Here is a 24,773-nt window from a genome sequence, read left to right as displayed (position 1 = left end):
AAACAGCCCCTTCAGTGTTTGCCGCTGTCCTGCTTACTGGTAAGCAGTAAATGAAATATCGGTCGTAAACAGTCTAGACTGTAAACGGGAGCCGCTAAATGCCCCCCGAGGACCGCCGTCCTCGCGCACGATCGAAAGAGAGGGTCACAAGGAGCCCAGCGCAGTTCAATGCCGGCGCGCGCGCAATAAAAAGTGTTCAAAGTCAGAGTAATGCTCCGTATTAGAAGATAATTCCCCGGTTTTCGGGCTTTTAAATTATCGCTATTTTCCGAAGGAGCACAGAAAGTGTTCGCAAACAAGTTAGCCTGCGAGGGAAAAGGCCAAGGTCTCCGCGACCGCACAGCAGCCGTGAAAGAGAAGAATGAACCGTCTGAGAGGAGCGAGTGGGAAGAGGGTGACAGGAAACGCCGCTTCGGAGGGAGATTTCAAGCATCGCCGTCAATCTGTGTGACTGCTCTGTAATCACCAGCATTTTGGGATTTTAAAACACGTTTGATCTGACGATTGGTCGGTTTAAGCCGGCGGGGGCAACTCGTCCTCGCTGCCTTTCATTTGACTCGTACAGTTACACACACACACACACACACACACACACACACACACACACACACACACAAATCCTAATTCATACAGATGTCCACAAACAGTCACGCACGCCCAAGCTAATTTTCACACACAAATACACTGTCAAACCGCCACACACACACACACACACACACACACACACACACACACACACACACACAGTCGGTTCGCTGTGCCCTTGACCATGAGGGTGGTATTATGTCGCTATTAGAGATGATATTGTGTGTCAGGGTTTAGCATTGAGAGAAAATATGATGTGGGGGAAATTGACCAAGCTATGTGTGCGTGTGTGTGTGTGTGTATGTGTGTGTGTGTGTGTGTGTGTGTGTGTGTGTGTGTGTACGTTGGTGAACCCAAAGGGAGGGCTGAATGAGAGATGGGTGCCGACACCAAAGCAGACACAGGAAATCCCTCCTCCGCCGGCCGGCCTCCCGGCGGCCGCCGTGCGTCGCTGGTTTATGGCTGCTGGTCGGGCCGAGGCGGAGCAGCCGGGTGGAGTCAGTCCACGCTTTCCGGTTCCATTCCGTCTTTTTTTTAAGTAGAATTGAGGGAAAGAATTCCTCAAGAAGGTAAAAGTCTTTTTAGTGATAATTAGACAAAAATATAGTGGACAATATTTTCAACGAATAGGATGTAATTTGATTTTTTGTTTTTTTTCAGGTGAATCTTATCAACTGAAAAAAAGAAAAACTTGATTTTTTTTTAAACTAAAATAACTTTGCGTGTTTAATTCTTACGGTTCCATCACAGTACTGTCTAATTGTAACCATACAGACACTGCACTTATTTGAGAGTTAAGCTTTTGTGGTCGAGAGATGTTTGACGTAGGTTTCCTTCTTTTGAAATATGACACGTTGTTTTCAACAATCCAGTGTGTTCACAATCTAGTGGTATTTGATGGTGAAAATATTTTTTGTCCTTTGTCTTCGCCACCTGCGGTGTTACTGTAGTGCCAGCGAGCATCAGTAATGGACGATTTTAGAGCGCCAAACACACGTGCATGGCTGTGGTCTGCCTTCCCTCTGCAGCTCCTCCACCTCACACCACTGCTGCTCCAGTCCTCGGCCGCTATCTCCGGCCCTCGTTCCAGTGGCTGCCATATCTCTATTAGCACACCGCTCCATCCCGCCCGCCCTCCAAACACGCACAGAAGCAGCAGTCCACAGGATTATCTTGGCTTATTCCCCATCGGCTGGACACCCAAATTCCAGCCCCCCCTCCCCAAACTGCAGAGAACATCATTTAGTTTGTGCTGCAGTGCATCATTTTTTTTTTTTTTCTTACTGGTAGAAGATTGTGGATGGCTTCTTCTTCTCTTTGTTATTACTGTTTTTGTGCTCTAAAATGATCCCAGCCTCTCTATGGGCTATTTACCAGACAGCTGTCGCATCCATCGCGCGACGCTCACAGCTGAAATCCTCTCACAATTCAACCTTGCCCTCCTTCCTCCTCATGCTTTCCATTATTCCTCCCGCCCTGCGCGTCGCGATAACGCCGGTCAGCTGTCCCGTCTCCACATTGTTGCCGTCTCCCCGGCAGATGCAGGGAAATGTGCGCTGAAAGCACAGCCCTCGTCCGACGGCTCCAGCCTGTGTTCCAGACTTTCAGGACTCATTTGAGCAACCAAAACTGCCGAATGGGAAATAGAAAAACATTGCTTGCCGCCTCCCCTTACACAGCTCCTCTCCGTGGGATCTCCCTCCTCCTCCTCCTCCTCCTCTCTCTCCCTCTCCCACACTCTTTATCTCTCTCCTGCACTATCTGTTTCTTCCCCTCTATCTCTTTCTCTCAGCAGCCTCTTGCTGTTGCTTGAGTTTTTAGTTTCGTTTGTGTCTGGCGGAGGACGTGACTCGCCTGCGTAAGGAGATCAGGCACTCAAGGTGATACTGAGACACGCTGCACACTCAAAAACACACACACACACACACACACACACACATGCACAGTGACACACTGATGCATACGCATGTCTCTCCTCTCGCAGACACTGCAGCGTCTGACGGCGTTCCGCTGCTAAATATACTCCCGGCACAAGAAGGCTGCAGTTCCTAATTGCAGTTTTCAAGTTCGTGTTTTGTTTAGTTTCTGAGGAATCGTAGACGTGAAGGATCTCCACGTTACATCAACTCCGGCTGCCAAATTAGTTCTCAAGTTTTTCCATTCCATACGTTACGCCTGAGCGAAACCAGAAAGGAGAGGTTCGCTGTGTCACGTTACGTAAAGAATGAAATGCAGCATCGTTCTCTTTTCTTGTTTTGCTGTTTTCGCCCGACTGTCTCAAATGAGGACTGAATGAAGAGGGGTTTCCATGGCAACGTTGTGTACTCTCGAATTTCGACATATTGTCTACACAGGTAGAAAAAGCAGCATGGGCAATTTTGGATTTGCGGTAGAGATAAGAAGAGGTGACGAGGGAGAAAAGACACAGGATGTTAAGATAAAACAGAAATAAGAACTGTAGTTTGTGATAGATGGACAGACTGAGAGACACCCAAACCCGCGACTCTGAAACTGTATGGCTGTAAACATCCTGTCCTCACAGCGATGTTTAACTTGTCAAGCATTCAAGTGCTCACATATCCCGTAATTCAGGAATGAGCGCGCATGAATAGAGAAGTGTAGACCAACTGCAATTAAGACTATCAAATGGAAACACCTGGATGTGTGACACGCAGCTTCTCCTGGCGTCAGACATGAAGGCAGCAGTGAGTGGCTGCAGTGTAACACAGAGTGAGAGCGTGCACCACTTAAGCGACCTGTTTTTTCCCTGGTGGGCAATCTGACAGCCACGCGTAAACATTGCTTCATACTAAGTTTGAAAGCAAATTTTTCAAATATTGCTTCCTCCCTCCACCCACGCAGTTCAAAAAGCGGCATATATTGTCAATATGTCTTTCATCCGAAGGGAAATAATATTTGCACCCACACAGATTCTAATCTGGGCGAACGTCACCTCCACCTCGGGCCTTGAAGCACTATTGCATTAGCAGGAGAGACACTCGAAACAAACAGCCGTAGCATTACCAGCGCTGATCCGGTGAGAGGCCCGCTGGCTGCCAGGCACATTCCTGCATGAGCCACGGAAAACTGATACAACCCCGGCTCACGAGCGAAAGCCCCACCGGTTCTGTTTTTCTCCAAAGTTTCAGGTCTACGGCTGGACAGATTTTACTTTTTCATAACAGAGTTCCAGGATCGTCTTTGTGTTATTTTGTCAGCGAGTCTTTGCCGGTGTTGACGTGTCCTCTCTGGACAATGAGCTCCACAGCAGGACTTTTCTGACCTGTCAGGGCTGAGAGGAGGAAGAACTCCCCGTCACTATCGAGGCGTCTTGCTGCAGAGGGTGCTTTTGTGCTAGAAGGTAGGAAACTTCCATGGCCCAAACTTTTGGTAATGTTGAAGCAGGACCCCTGCTGGGAAATGGCAACGACGGAGGAAGAGAGTGACACAGGGGTCTGTCTGTGCCCCACGTCTTCTTTCTGCCTTTAGCAATATCTTTCCATTTCCATCCTCCGTGTCTCCCCCCCACCTCCTTACAGTCTTGCCAGGACATCTTTGTTGCCCAAAACTGATGGGTAGCTGTCCCAGGGACGGGCCAATTGCCACCTTCTGCCTCGCTTTGTCAACATCCAACAGACGAAGGCCAGCCACCATGTGGGTATGCTAATGAGTGCTGCCCCGGGGCTGCCCATAGAGATGCCAGTCTGGAGGGGGCCAACTGGGAACGAGAGGGAAAGAGCCAGGCTTCGACTCCTGATCCTGTCATTCTGAAGGGGTGACCGGAGGGTCAGTGGCCTTTGCAGACTCTGTTTAGGCTAAAGTCTGCTGGGAGGGCAGTGGACAGCGCGGGATTGTGTTCCTCCATCACATGTTTCCCCTCCGGCTCAGAGTGAGGACACTTGCATGTTTTAAATCAGCTGAATCAGACGTGGGTCAGATTGTAAAGCAGTGTTTGTTTTGAGTGCAGCCGACGTGGAGGAGCAGACGTTCACGGATTTTAGCAGACAGAGCAGTGGGAAGACAATTTGAAAGTCAGTTAAGTGCACTTTGGTGTGATTCACACCCAACATTAACACACACCTCAAATCAGAGCTTGATCACATCCACACCTGATGCTAAGATGCATCTGCAGCATACAAATGGGATCCAGACTTCTGAAGCCCGAGCCGATCGTCTGATTTCAGAACACGTCACCTCCTCTGGTAATGCTTAAGCCTCAGAACAGACAGCAAATATTTTGCCTTATCCCCAAGGACTGTGCCATCCATTCCTAACAAGTCTCCATCTCAGTTTTTATATTTGCATACATTCCTCAGCTGCAGTAAAACCTGCTACCTTCTACAGTTGTTTATTCAAAAGTAATAAAACAAGCAGAGATACACACAAAAAAAGGTCATATTGTGATCTATTGGTTGTTATTATGTGTTTGTGGAGATTGATAAATAAACCTTTCAGCAGGTTTTGTGTCCATCTTCTATCTAGATTTGAAATGAGATGTAGTTTCCTGCTCTGGTCTGCTTTTGTTGAAGGATGAATTACAGGTATTGTTCCAGTCGTAATTGTCTATTAATAAGCTGACATTACCTCTAAATGGGATCCATCAGGTGCCTCTGCTAGCATTTCAAACACCAACAAAGAAGCATTTTCCTCCAGGCTCTGCATGACTTTATGGCATTCCTAACACCCCCCCCCCATGTGAACCCTGCCAATTTACTTGTTTTGTTTATGTGGCTCCACATCTCACCTTTTTGGTTTTTAATGAACCCCAGAGAGTCACGACCGTTATTATATTGGTGGCAAACCACTTTTAATGATGTGCAGTGCTGGCCGTCTCCCCGCTGCGGCTCTGCCCTGAGAAAGTCTTCATTAGCGCCGCTCTCTCCCACGTGCCTGTGTGTGCTCATATAAAGACACTCTCACATAAATCGGCGGCCGGCGGGGTTAAACGTGCAGAAGTTTCAGATGTGGAACGGGACTCGGGGGCTCTTGGACCTGACGTTCTCCCGCTGGAATGGCCTCGTTTGCTTGTGCGGCAGATTGCGACTTTGTGGTCGGCACTGCTCCTGAAGCCTTTCCCCGGCTCTATCTCCAGTGTCTGAGTCTGACACTCACCTGCAGAGGCAGCGTTGTCGCTGGCGTATGAGAGACGGGAGGGTTTTTTCTCTCGGCTGTTATCCCTCCCTCACTCTCTTTGTCCCTTGCTATCTCTCTTTATTCCATTCACGGCTCCGTAAAGCTCCCCCCGAGTTGCAGAAAGTGAGACGCCATCATGTCCTCCCTGTTTCGACCTAAAGTCGGGATAGACAGACATGTGAAATACTCAAACCATCCAGTCTCCTTCATGAAAACAGAATAATCCACATCATGCAAAAATCCAAGGCAGCGCTTTTACCATCAGCTTCATTTCCACCGTGAATCACAACTTCTCAAAACGTTTCAGTTGTTTTTGATCACATCTGTATTAATAAATTTCGTACTGTGGATCCCACAACATATATATGTGATTTTGCGATATTTTCTTTGTTGTATCACAAATTTTGACTTTGACCGTTCATCTGGGATTCATTTACTTTAGATTTTAGATGATAAAACGCTCAGAAAACGGATGAGCGAGCATGTCATTTTAGCATGCTTCATCCGGAATATAATAAATTAGACTCAATGTTGGACAAAAAAGGTTACTGTAAGAGGAGCGAGAATTCATCAATATTAAATCCCTCCAAAACTGCTCTACAAGTCTGCGCTTGTGTGTGTGTGTGTGTGTGTGTGTGTGTGGCTCCCTCAGCCACCAGGTAATCCATTATCATTTACCAGCCTGTCACTCTGCTACACCTTGGCATTAATTGCAGCCAATAGTGAAGCCACTTGAAGCGAGTGACGCTCCGTCTCTTCTCTGAGCGTCACTCAATCACTTCACTGGAACTTTCCCCGTGTGACCCAGTTTCCACGCGCCACGGCGCCGCAGAACTCCTTCCCTTCCGTGCCCAGGCACTAATTGAGCTTCGCCTCCATTGCAGGAGTTGTCACCATCGTCTCCAGCTTTGAAAAATAACCTGCCGCTCCTCCCCTTCGCCCCTCATTCCTGCCCCAGCTTAGATCTCGGGAGCATTTCCTGCATGCACGACCAACCGTGCCCGTTTGTGTGTGTGTGTGTGTGTGTGGCGAAGCCGAAAAGTGTCGGTGTGTGCTGGACTGTGCAAGACCATCAGATTTCTGCTCGTCTGCCTGAAAGTGTATTAGCAGACTGTAACGAAGTTAGCATCATAAAGGCACAATATCAGCTTCAAAATCAGCAAAATGAAAGCTGCTTAAATCCAATAACAGTAATCCACCTTTTCAATGAAAGAATAACATAACTTAAATTGTTGCGATTGATGCCTATCTGGATTCCTTTTTACACACATTTATCCTTTCTTAGGATGTATCTCTGACCTGTTTTGCTAAAAGCAGCTGATTCAAAACAAATTCAAGTGCAATGAGAGTGCATGCAAAAAAAAAAAAAAAACCAAACTCCAGGACTCGCTTCCATCAAACCCATTGCATGTATTTAGTTTCTCGATAAAAATCAGAATCAGTGACAGCAAATGTAAGCCCACATATAGATTCATTTCTGGCTCAATAAAGGACAGTCCAAATCCGAGAATTTCCAAAACCCTTTCAAAAAAGACCAGGTCAAAATGATCGAGTCTTATTAGAAAAAAAACCCCTGTATTTTCTTAATCTCACTGAAAATGGACCAAAAAAAAAGGATTTTAAGAGCATTTAGCTGTTTTCTTTGTAGCTGTGTCCTTTTCAGTAAATGACCCCATCACCCAGACACGACCTCATGAACTATCAGCTATTGAGTTCTTGATACACTCATGAGCGGCTAAACTCATTGGAACTTACTGGGAATACAACACATTTATTTCTCATTGAAAGGCATTCAACAGTTACCATGGTAACCAGGAGACGAGAAACGCCGGCGGCTTAAAGCTAAACTGGAGCCATCATACTTTATTAACCCCCTTGGATTCCTGTTTCCACATTTACCCATCCTGTTCCTGGGATGCAGCGGGCGGCCACCTTAAGGCGCTCCAGGCAGCTGGTGGGGGTCAAAGGTCATGCTCAGTGGTGGTGACCGTTGTATCTAGCCCATGTTGAAAGCCGGCAAACTGTGTTCTTGTGCAACGCTGGAGATTTTAAACCGCAGTCGAATAAATCACCACACTTGCCTGTCTTTCGTCTGGGATGGCCAAAGTCGCACCGCCTCGGGCTGGAATGGCGAGCAATCTATACCAGGTTCAACACGGGTGACAGTTTGCGGAGACACTCCGCCTTGGAGATGAAATGTTTGCCATCAGGACTGTCTGCATGACGGCCTCCGGTTTGCTGAGTGTGCACCCAGTAGGCCCAGAAATATGAGGCGTGTGCAGAATGTTGCTGAGTGTCTGCTTTGCAGGCTCTCCCTTCTTCCGTAGCCCCCGAGAGAAAAAAGAAAAAAAAAAAAACCTCTTCATGTGATATATGTTCATAACCGGGGTCTGTCGACTCTTCATTCTGCTGCTTCTGTAAAAATAAGTTCAAGGCTTCCCATGCAGAGCCTCCGGTAACGTTCGGCAATCTGGTAGTTCCTCCCACACACATTCTGGAGGCAGCATCTCGAGGGGGAACGCCACAGGGAAGAAAACCCCCGGCTTTCCGAGCGTTAACAACCACGTCTCAGTCTGGAAACATGACAGAGCGCCCCAGCTTCCGCTATATGTCTGCAAATTACGGGTGTGCGTTGTGGATTCCGTGGCATAAACGTCACTTTATGCTGTGCCTTTCAAGCATAAAATGACATTTTTTCCCTCCTGTTACTGTTTAAGGCTCTCTTGACTAAAATAAGCAGGTCAATAAAACAGAGACACTACCTTACAGTGCCCTTTATGTGGGATTTGATTTAATGTTTGTCCATCCCATTTATAATGCAGAGGTTCGTTCTCTACATCTCAGAAAAACATCTCAAAGATGGCTCCCATACATTCCAACCAACATAGTGCAGGGGTTTTCAAATCGGACCTTGGAAGTGCCGGACTCTCAAGACACGAGAAGAGACACCGGGCTTCATTTCCGTCGGTTTGAGCCTGCAGCAGTGGAAGGAGGATTTCAGATTGCTTGTGTGTTCTTGTAGATGACAGGAAAGGAGCTGTAGCTCAGCAAAAGGCAATTTTAGCCAACAGCTTCAAAGGATCAGCTAAGTTCAGGATCAGGGAATTTTGTTAAAACCTTGGTGCGTAGTGCCCGATTCTGGCCCGACACTTTCACCTGAAACACTGCTTCTGTTCTGGGTCAGGGTTGTCGGACTGTGGGCCTGCAGTTCTTTATCTGTTTCAGGTGAACCGGTCCCATTTGCTGTGCATTCTCCCACAGTCGGCTGGGATCGTCTCCAGCCCGGCGTGACTCTAATTCAATGAAGCTGTTGAGAAGATAGATGAATGGATGAATAGATCGGCCAGAGGTTTGAAATCTGACTGCACGTCTCCTTTTCCCGTGGTGTGATTTCAGAGCCGAACGGCGAGAAATGACCTTGCAGAGAGGAGTTACGACGATTCTGAATCTTCCCCTTTTAATTGAATTGTTCCCCGTCTTGTTGGCTGCTTGTAAAACACATCGCAATTAACCTGTTTGAGCAAAATAGAAAAAAGAAAAAACAAAAAACAAGAAACCCTGGATGAATAAATGTGATTGGATGTGATTCGCCGCCTCTGTCTTTGCTGCTGCCTGCACTGTCTAATAGCTGATAATGTAATTACGTTCCCATCAGAGGGAGGCCTAATGATTGACTGTGGCGGTGTGCCTCGTGCTGCGGCGAGATAAACCTCCCTCTCCCAGGCTCGAGGATTGGTCGGGGCTGCCGGATCAATAATTTCTCCTTCTTGTGTTCTCCTCATTTATTATCCTGATGTGTTTTCGGTGGCTAGGCTTTAGTCTCGCTCAGTGGAAATGTACCAGGCGCCGCTCCAGCACTTCCTCGTGAAGCCGTCGGATCTCATTGAGAAGCCAAACGTACAGTTCGGACTCAAGTTTCTGTCGCTGTTCGCTCTTTTCCCCGAGTGTATTGCCAAAGGAAATGTGTACATTTTCACAAACTTTGCAGAAAAAAAAATTGCAGTCCAAATGTATAAGTTTTCCTGCTCTTACCTACCACAGGTTTTTGTTTTAAACTTCTCTCCTGTTTTGCGATGCCAAAGGAAACTCCCGGCGGACCGCGGCTGAACCTCCACCAGCACCTTCACACGGGCTAACTGGCCCGTCTGTCTTGCTCAGGGACTCTAACTAGCGTGTTTCTTCCCGCGTATTTCCCTGCAGGCTTCGAGTTGTTGTATCAGCCCGAAGTGGTGAGACTCTACCTATCACTGCTGACGGAGAGCCAGAACTACAACACCCTGGAGGCAGCCGCCGGCGCTCTGCAGAACCTCAGTGCTGGACAGTGGACTGTGAGTACTGGGCAGGGCGAGGTACAACGCAGACGCACTAATTCTCTCAACTCATTATTTCTTTGCACATCTTTTTTTTCTCCCAACTTTGTGACTTTGCCGTTGACCTTTGAGTTGCAGGAGTTTTATAATTTGAGCAAAAGTGTGAGGTTTAGAAACTGCGAAACTTTCTTCTAAGCGTGGACCTTCCAAAAAGCTTAATCACTTTTCAACATCGAGACGCCAGTCTTTAGGCAGCTCGGAGCAGATTTAACCATGAGAAGGCCGCTGCTTGATTCCAGAGAGGTCGTATAAGCAGCGTGAACCTCAATCTCATCTCCGCTCTGAATTCTGAGACGTTTGCTTCGTGATGATGGAGGATGCAGAGCCTCTACATTCAGTCACATTTATCCCAATTAGAGCGTCCGCGGAGCTGCCGAGAGGCCGTTTGGCTCGCGGGCATCAGGAAGGCCAGTTGTCAGATGCCAGTTTACACACACACGCGCACACACACCTCCGGCGTCCAGCCCACTCCAGCTTCCATCACGCCCGTGTCAGACTGTAAACACCCGACTCTCTGCCTTTTAATTCTCTCATGAATCACGTTCATTGTTGTGAATAAATCAGCAGGAGTGATTTTCAGTTAAGACGAGCATTTTAAGGTGGAATCTTTCTGTCTTCTTGCTTAAGCTGATGAGAATGTGAGGCTGTGCTGGGGAACCTGTGGAGCGTCTTGTCACTCCTTGTACCTGGACAGAGCATGTCCTGTTCCCTGAGAAGATATCCCAGCCTCTGCCTTAAATCAGCCTCTTCCTTTCGCCTCTGCTTCTCGCCACAGGATCAGGTTTATTTCTGAGGCTTACTACTGCCACCTGGTGGCTCCGCTGTGCCACCTCCCTGCCTAATTACATCTCTTGGGGTGTCAGTGCTTGGAAGAGAAATCCTTTTATGTCAAGCTTAATGTTTCATGCTACAAAAAAATGAGAAGTAAAATGCACTGATGTTTAAATTAAGACAAATTATCTCACATGTCCGTTCAGAGCCCCGCTGTGTAACGCTGCGAATCAGCCGAGACCGAGGAGCGCAAATGTGCCGTCTTGTATTCAGTGAGTGGCGGACCGGGGGCGCGTGAGCTCGAAAGCATTTGCATGAGAAGAAGCGTCCGATCCTCCCCGGACCGCTGTCACAAAGGTGACCCGGAAAGTGGCGGTCCCCCCGGTGGCGGGAAGAAAAGGAGCGCGGTCGCACCGGGCAGCTCTCTGGAGGGGAGCGTGTAGATCTGCATGAATGTCAAACAGGGAGCTGCTGGCAGCCCGTCCTCGCTCAGCCCCTCTGCCTCTCTGCTTCGCAGTGGTCCAACTACATCCGAGCCACGGTGCGGAAGGAGAAAGGTCTTCCCATCCTGGTGGAGCTGCTCCGCTCCGACTCCGACAAGGTGGTTCGGGCCGTCGCCATCGCACTGCGGAACCTGTCTATCGACCGCCGCAACAAGGATCTGATTGGTACATCATTTGCACGGTCACACACACTCTCATCCGAGATTTGAGAATCATTATGGACACAGACGGAGGCGGTGGGTGTTTGTGGACGAGACAACAAACCTTAAATATACAGTCTAGTCTTGAGCAGTGGTCATATTAAAATGCACATATATCAACTGAAGCCAGGACTGGGGAAAAATAAACCTTCAGTAGTTTTACGTGCATGAACGCTTACTCCAAAACTTAATAGAATCTGAATGATTTATTTCAAATCAATCAAATGCCTGACCTTCCAGGGAGTTACGCCATGCGGGATTTGGTGAGCAACCTCCCCAGCGGGCAGCAGCGGCCGGCCAAGAACCTGGAGGAAGACACGGTGGTGGCCATCCTCAACACCATCCACGAGATCGTCACCGACAGCTCCGAGAACGCCCGGTCCCTCATCCAGGCCCAGGCCATCGAGAAGCTGGTCGCCATCAACAGGACCAGGTAGAAACTCAGCGCACACTTTCAGTGTGGCCTGTAGCCTTTCTGAGAGTGACACTGCGCGATTTCCCCTTTTCTTTTTTTTTCTATCGCAGAAATCACATTCACACGTATGTGTCTTACTTGAGTTAAATTGCAAGTTTTATGCATTGTCTAGTTTATTCACAGATGAGCAGAAAATGACTTGTTATTCGAGGTTATTATATCAATTTTCCTATAATATATGTGTCCATTCTGCACAGTAAACCAAACAAAGATGGCTAGCCACGGAGAGAGTGTGAATAAACTATTGAGATGTCACACAGTGCATTTAATAATTACAGTACGACCTTGAAAGCAATTTGCATCATGAGCCCGTATATTAGTATTCATGGGAGACAATGTAATGTGTCTCTAATGGCAGGAGCTTGGCGAGCACAATACTATATTCTAACAAGCCCGAGCATACAGACATTACTGCCCACCACGCATTAATTACCCGGCTTTCAGAACCGGAGGCTATTCTTAACTCGGGTGGCCTCTGAAGCTTCTGCTTATATAAGTGAGTGTTCAGTTTGATATTTTCAAGAGGTGCCTCACATTAGGACAGTGCTAATCACCGCAAAATAAAGTATGCCTTCACCGCAGCACACTTTTAATGTCGGATCAAGAGCTCCTTTCAAAGGCCGGTCCTTGTGTGGCCATGTATTGATCATATGGAGAGTCCCTCTAATGAACATGAAGACACGCGCTCCACTCCCAGACCAAACAGCGGCGTTTCCTGTCAGCCTCCTGAGATTAGCTTTCTTTGAAGAAACCCCCCCCCCTCTTCTTCCACCCACATGTAATTAATACTAGTAGCACAGAGGTAGCTAATGAAAGGAAATGTGCGCTCATCTGTCTGTGAATTAAGAAGCAGACCTCGGAGCAGCTCGGGGGACTCCGGGTCTTTGAGCGGTCGATAGATTGCAGCAGCTCCACCGGCTGTCGCTGGATTTGGATTATTCTTCCGACTTTCTAACCCGCTTCTGCATTTCTCTGTCTGGCTTTCGTTTTACTCAGCCAATCAGGACGTGAGACAAAGGCGGCCTCCCATGTGCTGCAGACGGTCTGGAGCTACAAGGAGCTGCGGAACGCTCTGACCAAGGACGGCTGGAACAAAAGCCACTTCCAGGTAAACACCTGAGACGGAGACACTTTCCTTCTCACACAACCTCAATCTGCAGCATCGCTTCAACTTATTAGCTCAACATTTTGATAAGTAATTTATAGAATCACTTTCCTTAATTGATGTGTCACTGAGTGAGCATTATTATGACAATGTTTTAGCAGAATCATTAATCACTTGTGATTAATTTTGTAAAATAATTACAGAATAATCTCTCGTGACTGAAATTGGAATACACTTGTGCATGAGGCGGGCTGATATTACACATTAAGGCCACATAATTAACTCCAGATGATTACCTGGTGATCTGTTCAGTCTTAACTCGCTATTAGAAAATGAAGCCGTCCTGTTCCGCAGTACATCTGATTTTCACGTTATGGTTGGATGAGATAAATGCGATGTGGTTTCCTCCACCCCGTGTCTCAGCCTGCAGTCACGACCACCCCGAAAGCTACCAAGAACGGGAAGCCCGGTTACGACGACACCACCCTGCCCCTGATGGAGAAGAACCAAGGTGAGGCTCCGTGGCTGTTTCCACCTGCTCTGAGGAGTGAAGGGGAAGGGTCACCTGAGGGCACAGTGGAAACATCAGAATATCCCATCATGAACTTCAGTTAAACAAACATGTTTTATCTTGATTTGTCTAATTTCTGATTTAAATCTGAACACCAAAGACAGTTTTTCATTGTCGACAAATCCCATGAGGTATAATTACTTTTTGATAACAAATCTCATTAAAACACAAAATCTAATCATGCAATCAACAATCATTCCAAGTGTGTTTAATCACTGTAAATACAGAAATTGAATTGCAAATAGTTTGCACTTCCTTGTAAACATAATTATCAGATCTTTTTTTACAACATAGATGTGAAATTTCTTATTTGTACATAATAGAACCAAAGCTTTTCCTCAAATATTTTCAAATTTTCTTGAAATCAGGCTGATTGATTCTGCGAAATGCTACAGTTAAAAGAAGTTTTATTTCTAGTCTGACAGGTGTATAAGTAAACCCAGCTGGAGAATGAAATCAGATGTATTTATAGATGGTTTTAAAGAAAAACAACAGGTCGATATGCATGAGAACAAAATATAAAGCTGTGTTTGTGGGAATGTTGTGGAAATAACCACACTGCACGAGTTCACGTCAGTGAAGGAGCATATCCACTGCGCTGGGTGAGTCAGTGAGCTTTCTAATAGTTTTTCGGGCAACAGGGAGGCAGGCAGATGAGATAAAACCGGCCGGGCTGAATGAGGTACGGCTGCACACGCAGTATTTTTATTGAGGGATTTTTCTTTGGATTTGTTGGCAATGAAAACACACAAAAAATATATTGCCTGACTCATCCAGACACTGTTTTACAATAAAGTATAATACTTTTTTTTTTTTGCCACAGTGACCCTACCCCAACAGTCCTCAAGCAGCCTCAGACAAACTGGATGTGTGTGTGTGTGTTTTATTTTCTCCTCCCCTCCTCATGGCTGTATTAATTGAAGCACTGTGCTTGAAACATCGCGGCTCTCATCTCCGGCCTGGTGAAGCTGTGGTGTGTTAAATGTTGAAGTGCCGCTCCTCATGAAAGTCAGAAAAAGAAAAAAAAACAAGAATTAGAAAAAGGAGGTGGAGGAGTGAACTCTGCAGCCACATAAAGTAAAGAACGCAGCATCGATGCAGAAGATCCTCAACTCCACAGAGCTGTGCTCCCACACTGTGATGGAGCTTTATGCTACATTTCTAAGTGCCGTGCATTTGTGGGATGAGCCTGTGACGACCAGCTCCTGCTTGTGGACAGGAATGTAGCGTTGTATTCATTCTGAAAGAGAAACCCACATGCAGCCAGCGGTTCGACTCCGCCGTGGGACGAATCCCCCGACGCGGTTGTGCTGATCTCTCTGAGACGAAAAGCTCATCCCACACATGTTCAGCGTGTTTGAGGTTGAGGATGCTGGAAGCTGCAGCCAGCAGCCAGAGTAAAACAGGCTGCGAGGCGTTTGCAGAGATTTGGCGGCCCACATACTCGGCTCTCCTGCTAAAACCCACAAATGCAAGTCGCTTAATTGCGGCAGCCTTTTAAGAAGAAGTGAGCAGGTGAAAAAGAAAGAATCAGCCCAGCACTTTCTTGCCTTCCGCGCTTCGCTTCATAGCAGCGGCAGGAAGTGTGGGGGTGGAGACGGACCTCTGGCGCTCATTGGCCCAACAAGCATCTCTTGACTGAGGAGTCAATAGCATATCAGCAGCAGCGTCTTCTTTCTGGCCTGAAGCCTTGTTTTTTTTTTTTTGTTGTTGTTATTTTTCTGGGAGTTTTTTTGCATCCATACATGCGGCGCTCATGTCTGCCCACTCTCAGTTTGCATTATTCAATCACTGGCCGAGGCCCATTACCCTGAAAAGCAGCAGCAGCAGCAGCGTTTTGACTCACTGACTGAGTTTGTGTTTGTGCTGCTTTTGTACAAACGGCATATGAATGCTTTTCAGGCACCGGGAAATGTGGCAGTGGTGATATGATACCTATGGATGAGCTGGGCCCAGGTAAGAGCCAAAGAAGAGCTCGCTCTCCTCTAATCTCTCTCCAGAGTCCAACAGCGCCTCCTTTCATTTGACATCTCTTCAACCATCGCCAGGGTAGTTTATTTCCTCTGAATATTTTTGCCGCTGGGCTCTGATCGGGGTGTGATGGGCCGGGCTTCAGACAGGATGCTGCATGCAGAGACTCTTCTTTTGACAAGATGCTTGTACAAAACCGGGCCGTCATTAGAAAGTCGACACCCAGAGATGAGGGCGGTTCTCTGTCTGCCTCAGGAAAATACTCTGAATGTGTCACGGTGCAGATTCTGCTCTGCAGTGCTTCTTTCAAACTCAATATTGAATGAGATTTTGTCTTTTTTTTTTTTTTTTCATTGTCTGAACCAGATGCTGGTGGTCCTCACAGTTTTAAAGGTGTTTATGAAGGTTTGTGTAGAAGAGTCACCTCCATCAGGAACAAAATGGAATTCATGAGAACAGCATAGCACTGACAGTTTTTTTGCTGAGGCTGCTCTTCTTGTGTTTTGTCAGTCATTGTGAACTTACGGTGTTCATCCAAATCTTGCTCAGAGCTGAGAATTTCATGAAAATGAAGGCAGGTCATCCTGATCTAGTTTCTGCATTTGCAATATCGGATGTGTCAGGCTGGATTTTGGTTCGTTTTTCACACACCAGAATATTCAGAGAGAAAAGCTGGGCTACAAAACCGTAGCTCATTATTGAAGGGGCTCAGAATCATTTCAGGAAATCTGCAATTCAGCAATGTAATAACCAGGGCGATAGCTACAGTCAATTAAATTAAAAACCCGGACGATCCAAGAAGTGAACAAAGTGTAGCAGAATTTGAATATCCAGATCAGAGCCTGAGAGTCTGTGGTATTTCTAAAAGCTGATTGACAAATCTGAGCAGAGCTGAAGCATGAAGCTATTTTCCATGACTTCAGACACACTCTTGCATTGACAAGCCATCCTAAGAGACATTGCTGAGATCTGACGCTGGACAGCCTCGCTGTAGAGAGAAACAGTATGAAGCTCCACTGGTGCAGCGTTTTCTGCAGGGAGACCAGAAGAGACGCCTCGCAGGTTATAAACACATGAATCAGCTGACTGAATGAAGTGACGGACTGCCAGCGTCGATGAACTCGGACTGATAAACTGCTTAGTAGCTCACCTGACATGAAGCTCAAAACTGAGTCAAATATCCTGCAGAGAATTCGTTCTTGCTTCCAGAGATTCTGAGATAGGAGATGAAAAGTTAAAGATTCCTCTCTACTTCTGATCTGAAGACCTGGGCTTTGTCCTGCTGTGTGGAAAAAATTTAATGACCAAGACACAGCGCCGTTTCCAGAGTGAGAGGGTCGAGTCCTGCTCCTCAAAGTGCTGTCGAACACAGCATTGATCTAAGTGCTGAGAAATGGATCTGTCAGTTTGGTTTTTTGGTTTTTTGCTGTAGAAGACAGGAAAACCAGCTGACCATTGCTCTCTCTTCCTATTAGATGGTTACTCCACCATCGACCAGAGGGACAAAGACTGCAAGTACAAGACGGGGGACAACTCGGTGGACCTGACAGAACGGGAGCCATTGAAGGTACGGCCAGGGCTCCGACGTCCCCGGGGATGAAATAATGAAGTGCCGCTGAAACGTGATCAGACGCCCCCTCTGGCGCCGGGTGTCCCTCCCTCCTCGTGTTTTCTGTGGAGGCCCTCATTAGAGGCTCTTAATCCCATCGATCCTCTGGAAGAGGCTGGACGTTGTCGTTCTCCGTCCGGCTCGGCTCTGTGGACGGCCTCGGATCTGCGAGCCACCACTTAATGGAGCTCGTAAAGTAATTAATCTGAGGCTGATCAAAGGAACAGCCGACCCTCGCCGTGGCACTGAGCAGACCGCTGCATTCTGAAACGGCCGCCGGCTGATCCCACAGACGCTCCCACTGCAGAGTTTATTGTCAGTCTGATCGACCATTCAAGCTCAAAGCAGAGTCTCAGGAAAACTAAATGAAGACTCTTTTTTTTTTGTTTATTTTACATTCAATTTACTCGTAGATGGATCAAATTTACCCTCCGGGACTCTAAAATGAATGCAGTAAAGAGTCCAGCGAACTCACTTTAGGATGTCTCCTCAGGTGTGTGATCACACATCTTCTCTTTAGCGCTTGATAAAACAAACTCGTAAAATAATTCACAGGGCGGATATTAAGTTCCTGGGAGGAGTAACGGTGCAGTTAGCAGTCCGCATGTGAGCTCCTCTTGTCTGGATGCTAATAAACTGTTGCTGTTTGATACAGTAAATGTTACAGTTAAACGACACTGAGGGGCTCCTGTTTGCTTTGACACTAATAAATGTGAAAGATACCGTTCAGAGTTGTACCAAAGCCAAAATCGATAATGATAAAAAAATAAAATAAAATAATAATAATAATAATAATAATAATAATAATAATAATAATAATAATAATACTAGTGTGTTTTTGTTACTTTAACCCTGTGCTTGTCTGTAAGAGTGAACCATCATAATAAATGACATAACTTGTTGATTCAGAAACTGAATAATCCTCTGAATAAAACCTGGTAAAAACTGTACTGCATCAGAACAAACAACAGATATTTTACTCATGAACATTTTGCTCACATCGAAACTAGTTAATGGCATCCTTATTAAGCTACTGATTTTCTTTTTAATATGACTTTTTTTTTTATTTAAAAGTGCAGCCGGTTTGCTTTTCCGTTCCAATCAAGACGTGGAGGAACGCTGTGAAAAAACAATGTGTGAAGATTCTTCTTGTGTTTCTCTTCTCTGTGCTGGCTGTTATTCTCACTCCTTTCTTTCTGGGCTCTCTCACTGTGTTGCTTAAAATAATCAGAGTTTCTATTGAGTCCAGAAGTGAAGATTTGAAGCTTCTTAAGGTCAAATAAACAGTCTGGCAGGAAAATCCAGCAGTTTTAACAGTTGACAAGTCCAGTTGATCACATTTGGGCTAAACGCTGCAGCAGCCGAAGCTCTCGGCCTCGCCTGCTTTAACCAGCTCAGAAGCTCCAGACAGCAGTAATCACAGCAAACACTCCTGTTTGTCTGCGGAGTGTACAGGCCTTCCAGCATTAGTCCAAAGCTGTCTTCTAAGTCTGCCGTCTGCACTTCCCAGAGGTGTTGTGCTCGCTTCGAATGGCTGTTTGAAAGCTGCTCTCTCCCTCTTTCGTTTGCATGTTTTGTAATCACTCTGACTTCTCTCCAAGTTCTCCTTAAGGCAGGGAACTAACACTGGCTTCTCTGATCCTGTCCTGGACGCATGTGTCTGTGAGTGGGAGTGTATACGTGAAATGTACTGACCTCTTTTTGTTTGACTATGTGTTGTTGTTTTTTTTTTTGTTTGTTTGTTTTTAACCCGTCCTCCTGGCTACAGAATGACACAAATAGGAAACACTATATCAGGAGTAACAGGCCTGCGGTCAGTCTGGTGGACGCTTGCGATGTTAAGCCTCAGCCTGTTGACTCCTGGGTCTAAATGCATGCATGGTAGGTCTGAAAAAAAACAAAAAAGCACAAACAATAGCAACCACCTGCACTTTATTGGTTGGTTCGTAGCACATTCTTTCATCCCTGTTTGTTCTCAGTTTCTGCCTGCTTTCCTCTCACTCTCACACTTTCCCATGTGAACCTGCTGCCACCTTCAGCCGGAGAAGTCACCTTGTTCTTTTCATGGACGTTGCGTTAACGTGTATTTTAGTTATCCATAAGAACAAGATTCTTTTCCAAAACTTCAGGAGAACTCTGCCTCTGTGATCGGATTGCATTCGGTGTTTATGTCGCGGTCAGCTGCCACATCCTGATAATCCGGGCTGATCAGAGCAGCGAGAACAGCGTGACTCCTCCGTGCTGTAAAACATGTAGAAAGTAGACAGACTTCAGTCTCTGTTTACAATTCAGCACCACCTGTCTCATTGAAATGTACGCCTCGCCTCACTCGCTGCTTCCCTTGACAGCCTTTGCTGAAATTGGTGGCAAATGATGAAGGGGAATCATTCTTCTGTATTCTGGAGAGATCCTCCAGGGACTCGGTTATCCCTTAATGAAAAGCAGCAGGGAGGAAGGGGGAAAAAAAAAAAAAAAAAGAAAGATATGCACATAAGCTCACAGTCTCTCCTCTGTCTGTGCTTGAGACACACACACACACACACACATATGCATACATGCACACGGACGCCGTTCCCCAGGTCAAAGTCAGATGATCTCAGATAAATTATTCATGTGAGCTGATGATTGACGCCTGAATATACACAAACTCACACTTTAATGGCATGATAAATGTCAGGCCGAGATGTAAGGAAGGGCGCAGATGAATAAATGATCTGGATGTTTTTCTGCTCTAACTTGATATATAAGTGATTACGGAGTTGCTTTCTCATATAGTCTCTTTGTAGGTATAAGGTATAAAAAGTCTAATATGCTTTTGGAGAATGGATTTCAGGAGAACTTAAAAACCACTAAAGGCTAAATGAAGATAAATGTGTAGCTGTGGCACAGTTCATAAGAAAAAGTTAGGAGTACCCGTAAACCAGGGCCAGGGAAGGAAGCAGCTCCTCAGTGCTCGTCGGCTCTGCGCTCAGATCAGCCGTCTCTGGTTCCTCTCAGAGACTTTCTCCAGCCTGCAGCTGATCTGGAAGCCTTTGCCCTGTCTGCAGCATTTCTCTCCTCCTGCCGTATCGCTGCTCTGTTAGTGGCCTCTCGTCAGATCGCACCGCCTTCCTCATCCTCATCCTCATACCTCAGCCGCCTTCATCAGTGACCGTTAGTCTCGTATCCATCCATCCATCCATTCATCCGTCCATCCATCCGTCCGCCCGTCCGTCGTAGTTCTGTACGAGACTCCTCACGCACTGTAGAGATGAAGTGGTGATTTGTGGTGGCCGTTGTAATTTATGCCACTTTAAGTGAGAAACGGCTCCAGGTAATGGTGAGAGATGATCGTCAGGTAAGTCGTTTCCACTTCATTTAGCTCGTGCAGGATTTCATCTGTCACATGAAGCATCTGTTTCTCCGTCTCCTGCCTCCATTCACCATCTGGACCCAATGACTGAGGCATTGACAATGATGGCATTGTTCAAGTACTGTGATAATAAGAGAGCTGACTGTTGCACACACACAGCGGCTGGAGGGTTTCAGTGCAAATTCACACTCACTAAGAGCAAAATGCTTTTATTTCTGTGGAGAAATGCATTTTACTTGTAACTCCTCAGGATAAGGCTGATAATGGTTTTTTGTCGTCTACTAATCCACTAATGAAGGGGGGTCAAGTTCAGACAGTTGGGTTGGACCGGTAAACAAAAAAAGGTGCCATAATAACATTTTAATTAAGAGTGACCGTGTAGAATTTTGAACTGAAACTCTTCATTTGCTGTTTTTCAACATGAATTGCTTCTCTCTAATCCGCGCTCTCCCTTGTCCCTGTGCTTCAGGCTTGAAATATCACCAGTGCGACACCCCAGCTTGAAGAGGATCTCTCATATCACCACTGCCATTTCACTCACAGCTCATCTGTGGAGTTGGACTTTGTCTAGAAGAGCGATTTAAAAAGAAAAGAAAAAAAAAAAAAAGATCACAACAGTGACTACCCAGCAGCAGCAGCCAGCAATCCAGTCATGCTTTTCAGAGAAAAAAAATAAAAATAAAAAGTGACTACTATAACTAGTTTCTCATATCTACATTCCCACTGGACATCATGTGAACTTTACAGCGTTGACTCTGGACGAGAGGCGGACTGAGGCCGGTGCTGCTGAAGGAACGGACGCGACGAGTAGAAGGAGAGAAGAAAGCTAAAGGAATGTGTGTTTGAGGGCATCCTGTGGAAGATGAAATGAATAACTGATGGTTTTCATTTAATTTTGTTTTTTTGTTCTTTTTTTTTACAATCTTACCACACATTTTGTGGGTTTTGGAGCTTTTCGCTCTGTTCGTTGTCCAACGTTGGTAGTTTGATGTGAACGGGCTTGGACGGGTTTGTTTGAAGGTCACTGAATGTTTGATTTGATTTGATGGGATGAACACAAGGAGAAAAAAAATGGAAGTAAGAAGGACAGAAACCGAGCTTAAGAACTGTAGCATAGTGGATAAACATGCTCCTGGCAGCCTGCTCTCATGAACTGAAAATCCATTTGGGTTCACTGTGTATTTTCATGACAAAAAAAGAAAAAAAAAGAAAAGTGCACTGAGTTGCTTTGAAATCAAACGTTTTGAAACAGGTGATTGATGTCCATTTTTATAAAGTGAGGAGTCTGCAAGTTGTGGTCGGTAGACAAGCAAGTGATAAATGACAGCGGAGGAGGTTTGTGTTCACGTTGCATCAGGGAAGTAAACTGAAATGGAGACAAACAAAAGCAACAAAGACTTTGCGTCACGCTGGTGGACGTGTGTGAGTCGCACACGCGTCTGGTTGCTTGTGAAAACGCTCCGGTTGCGTCGCGATGCGCTTTCCAGAGTTTCCTGGCTGGTTGCTTTTTATCAATGACATGTATTAAAAAAAAAAAAAAAGAGGATGCAAGGCATTTTGTTTATAAGTGATTCGTGTTTTTGAGAAAGAAACAGAAGATTGTTCTTTTGTTGAAGGGATAGATCTAAAAGCGTTTTTTTATTTTTGTTGGATTTTATATAAATGTATATTGGGGTCAAAAGAGGAAAAAAAAAAGAAAAATTAAGGAGAAAAAAAGCGACAAAAAACACAAACTTCTTAGTTGTATATTAATATCACATTGTTTGGAAAGCACATCTCATTTGATAAATGCTCACCACGTTTGTAAGCAAGAAATAACCACGTAACTTAAATGTGTGTCAGATATTGTCGAGTTACGCCGACGATCACCTATTTATATTTTGTATTTGTCAGAAGTTACCTGAAGAAAAAAAAAAAGAGGTTTATCTGCAGTGTTCTTTCTAAAAACAGTGAATATGTGTTTCTCTGGCTGCCCCCTCCGTCTGGAGCCCCCCCACCCCCCCACCGTCATTCTGTCTTCCCTATGCATTCACCAGCCCTGAGCCATCCTCCACCGGCGCATCTCAAAGAGAAATATTCAGTCGTGAGCATGAAGAAACTCTGTACAGATGTTTATATTCTATTCTTTCCAAGTGCCAGTTTTTGTGGTGTCATTTGGATATTTACGAATTCATTCACGTGCAGACGGAGCGAACAGGCGGACGATGACCGGATGTGGTTCCAGGCAAACTGCTGCGTCACACTGTACAAATTAAACATCCAGTTTGGTCATATAGTATATATATTTTTACAGCGTTACAGGGTGGATAACGATGAAGCAGAGGGATGCAGAGTTCTATTGCTATTGAAGTGAATCCAATCAGATGGGGGATCATTCATGCGTCATCAAGGCGAACGGCATGTGCCTGCGTTGAAGTCGGATGTTTTTTTTTTTCTTTTTTTGTGACGTATGTGACTTTATGAAGCTTGCATATTTTACACAGTGTTTACAAAGATGTACGTTGTGGTAAAAATCAATGATCTACAAAAAAAAAAAGTGTATAAATTTTAATTTCAGAGGCTAAAATCTTTATGATACCTAGCATCCCTTTGTGTGTCCTCAGAAGTTTGTGCTTTCATTGGACGGAGACCCACATGACTGTCTATTACTGACTGCAGTATGCAGTGCCACAACCAAAGGATCTGGAGTCGTACTTACATCAGTTCATAAAAGAAGGATTTTTTTTTTTTTTTTGGGGGGGGGGGGTTGTGGATGTGCACCCTGTTGTACATTTACAAGAAAAAGAAGAAAAAAAAACGCTTCAAAAAAGAGCCACACAACTGTGCTGTAAAGTGAATGGATACAGACACACATTGAATCGAGTCAAAACAAACCTACCTGTGTAGATAAAACTGATTCAAGACCGTCAAAATACAGTAACTGTACTACTCAGTAGCAGATGTGTTTGTACCTATCATGTGCCTTAACCTTTTCCATGGTAGATAAGTGTGTTTTATATAACTTTATTCCTCCCCCTCGACCGCCATCTCTCCATGCTCCTGGTTTCTCCCTCTCCTGTGTCAGCCTCCCTCTGTTTTCCCTCCACTCAGCTCATCGCTCCATTCATCCCCTCCCCACTGCCCCCAGCCCCAAGTAGTTTAGACTGTTGGTGGGTTTCTGCCTTGTATTACATTGTATTATAAACTTTTAAAAAGATAGAATCATTGGGGGGGAAAACGGTTTGATTTCCTAGAGGAGTAAAGTTGTTAATGCTTTCGTAGCGAGCAGAAGCGATGCCACAGTGACAGAATGTATTATGTTAATTTTACTAATACCCAGAGGCAAATATTACGCTTGTTAAACATAACGGAAAAATACTGGTTTGTAGAGTATAAATTTGGTGTGTTTTCAATAAATCATGCCTGGAAATAAAGTGTTGCCTGAGTCAGTGTGAGTTTTTTCACATTCAGCAGTATAGGGCTGCATAGAGGTTCAGTGGTTCAGTTAACACTCCTGATTCACAGTGACAGCATGTCCACTTCCAGTCTGAGCTTCCATTTCTGGTGCTTACATGTTCTCCCTGTGTGTTTGGGTTTGTTTTTTTCCTCCAGATACACGTCCAACATTGTGTTTAAGGCTAATTGGTGACACTGAGTTGCCTCCACTGGGATCAGCTCTGCACCTCCCTGAGAAAATTGACTGAATGGTTGAAAGTTTGTATGTTTGTGGGTAATTGTCCCAGTCATGGACCTTGTAAGACGCCTTATGTCGATGGATGGATGGAAACTTGCGGTGTGCAGTCAGTCCTGTAGCCCATGCACATAGATTTTGTAGCACAGAAATAACAGACAAATTTTCAAAAAGTCAGAAGTTCTTAACTCTTAATCACTCTAAACGTTCAATACACAATATCCAAATATTTTAGTGTGTGACATAAAGTTAATTCTTGTCAGCAAAGGTGGGCACAATTTATGTTGATATAAATGTGCTTCCCAAGGTGAGATTAAACTGTTTTCTCTGAATCATCTCAAATAAGGGAGCAGGCACTCCATTGCTGAATACATGTCTGATTTTTATTTAATTATTCATTTGGCTAAGCTCTGATCAAAGCAGAATAAATTCAGCCTACTTCCCATTTCTGCCTGTGA

General features: G+C 45.5%; 1 protein-coding gene across 6 annotated transcripts in view; it reads left to right on the top strand.

Annotated features, from left to right (window-relative positions):
* The window catches only part of arvcfb (ARVCF delta catenin family member b), a 119,730-nt gene extending 95,897 nt beyond the window's left edge, over window positions 1-23,833 (top strand). For 3 of the 6 annotated variants that reach the window (XM_030105051.1, XM_030105047.1, XM_030105049.1), the window contains 9 exons: window positions 9,919-10,046; window positions 11,377-11,527; window positions 11,803-11,995; window positions 13,034-13,145; window positions 13,566-13,653; window positions 15,616-15,669; window positions 17,160-17,251; window positions 19,062-19,174; window positions 21,115-23,833. In XM_030105051.1, coding sequence (XP_029960911.1) covers window positions 9,919-10,046; window positions 11,377-11,527; window positions 11,803-11,995; window positions 13,034-13,145; window positions 13,566-13,653; window positions 15,616-15,669; window positions 17,160-17,251; window positions 19,062-19,163 — 920 coding nt within the window. In that variant the 3' untranslated portion in view covers window positions 19,164-19,174; window positions 21,115-23,833. Of the gene's footprint in view, window positions 1-9,918; window positions 10,068-11,376; window positions 11,528-11,802; window positions 11,996-13,033; window positions 13,146-13,565; window positions 13,654-15,615; window positions 15,670-17,159; window positions 17,252-19,061; window positions 19,175-21,114 lie in introns of all 6 variants that reach the window. The other 3 variants (XM_030105048.1, XM_030105046.1, XM_030105050.1) reach the window with 2 other exon arrangements.
* The last annotated feature ends 940 nt before the right edge of the window (window positions 23,834-24,773 follow it).

This window comes from Salarias fasciatus, chromosome 12 (assembly GCF_902148845.1).
Source record: "Salarias fasciatus chromosome 12, fSalaFa1.1, whole genome shotgun sequence".
Lineage (NCBI taxonomy): Eukaryota > Metazoa > Chordata > Actinopteri > Blenniiformes > Blenniidae > Salarias > Salarias fasciatus.
Note: the sequence above shows the minus strand (reverse complement) of the source record. Positions and strands in the feature narration are given on the sequence as shown.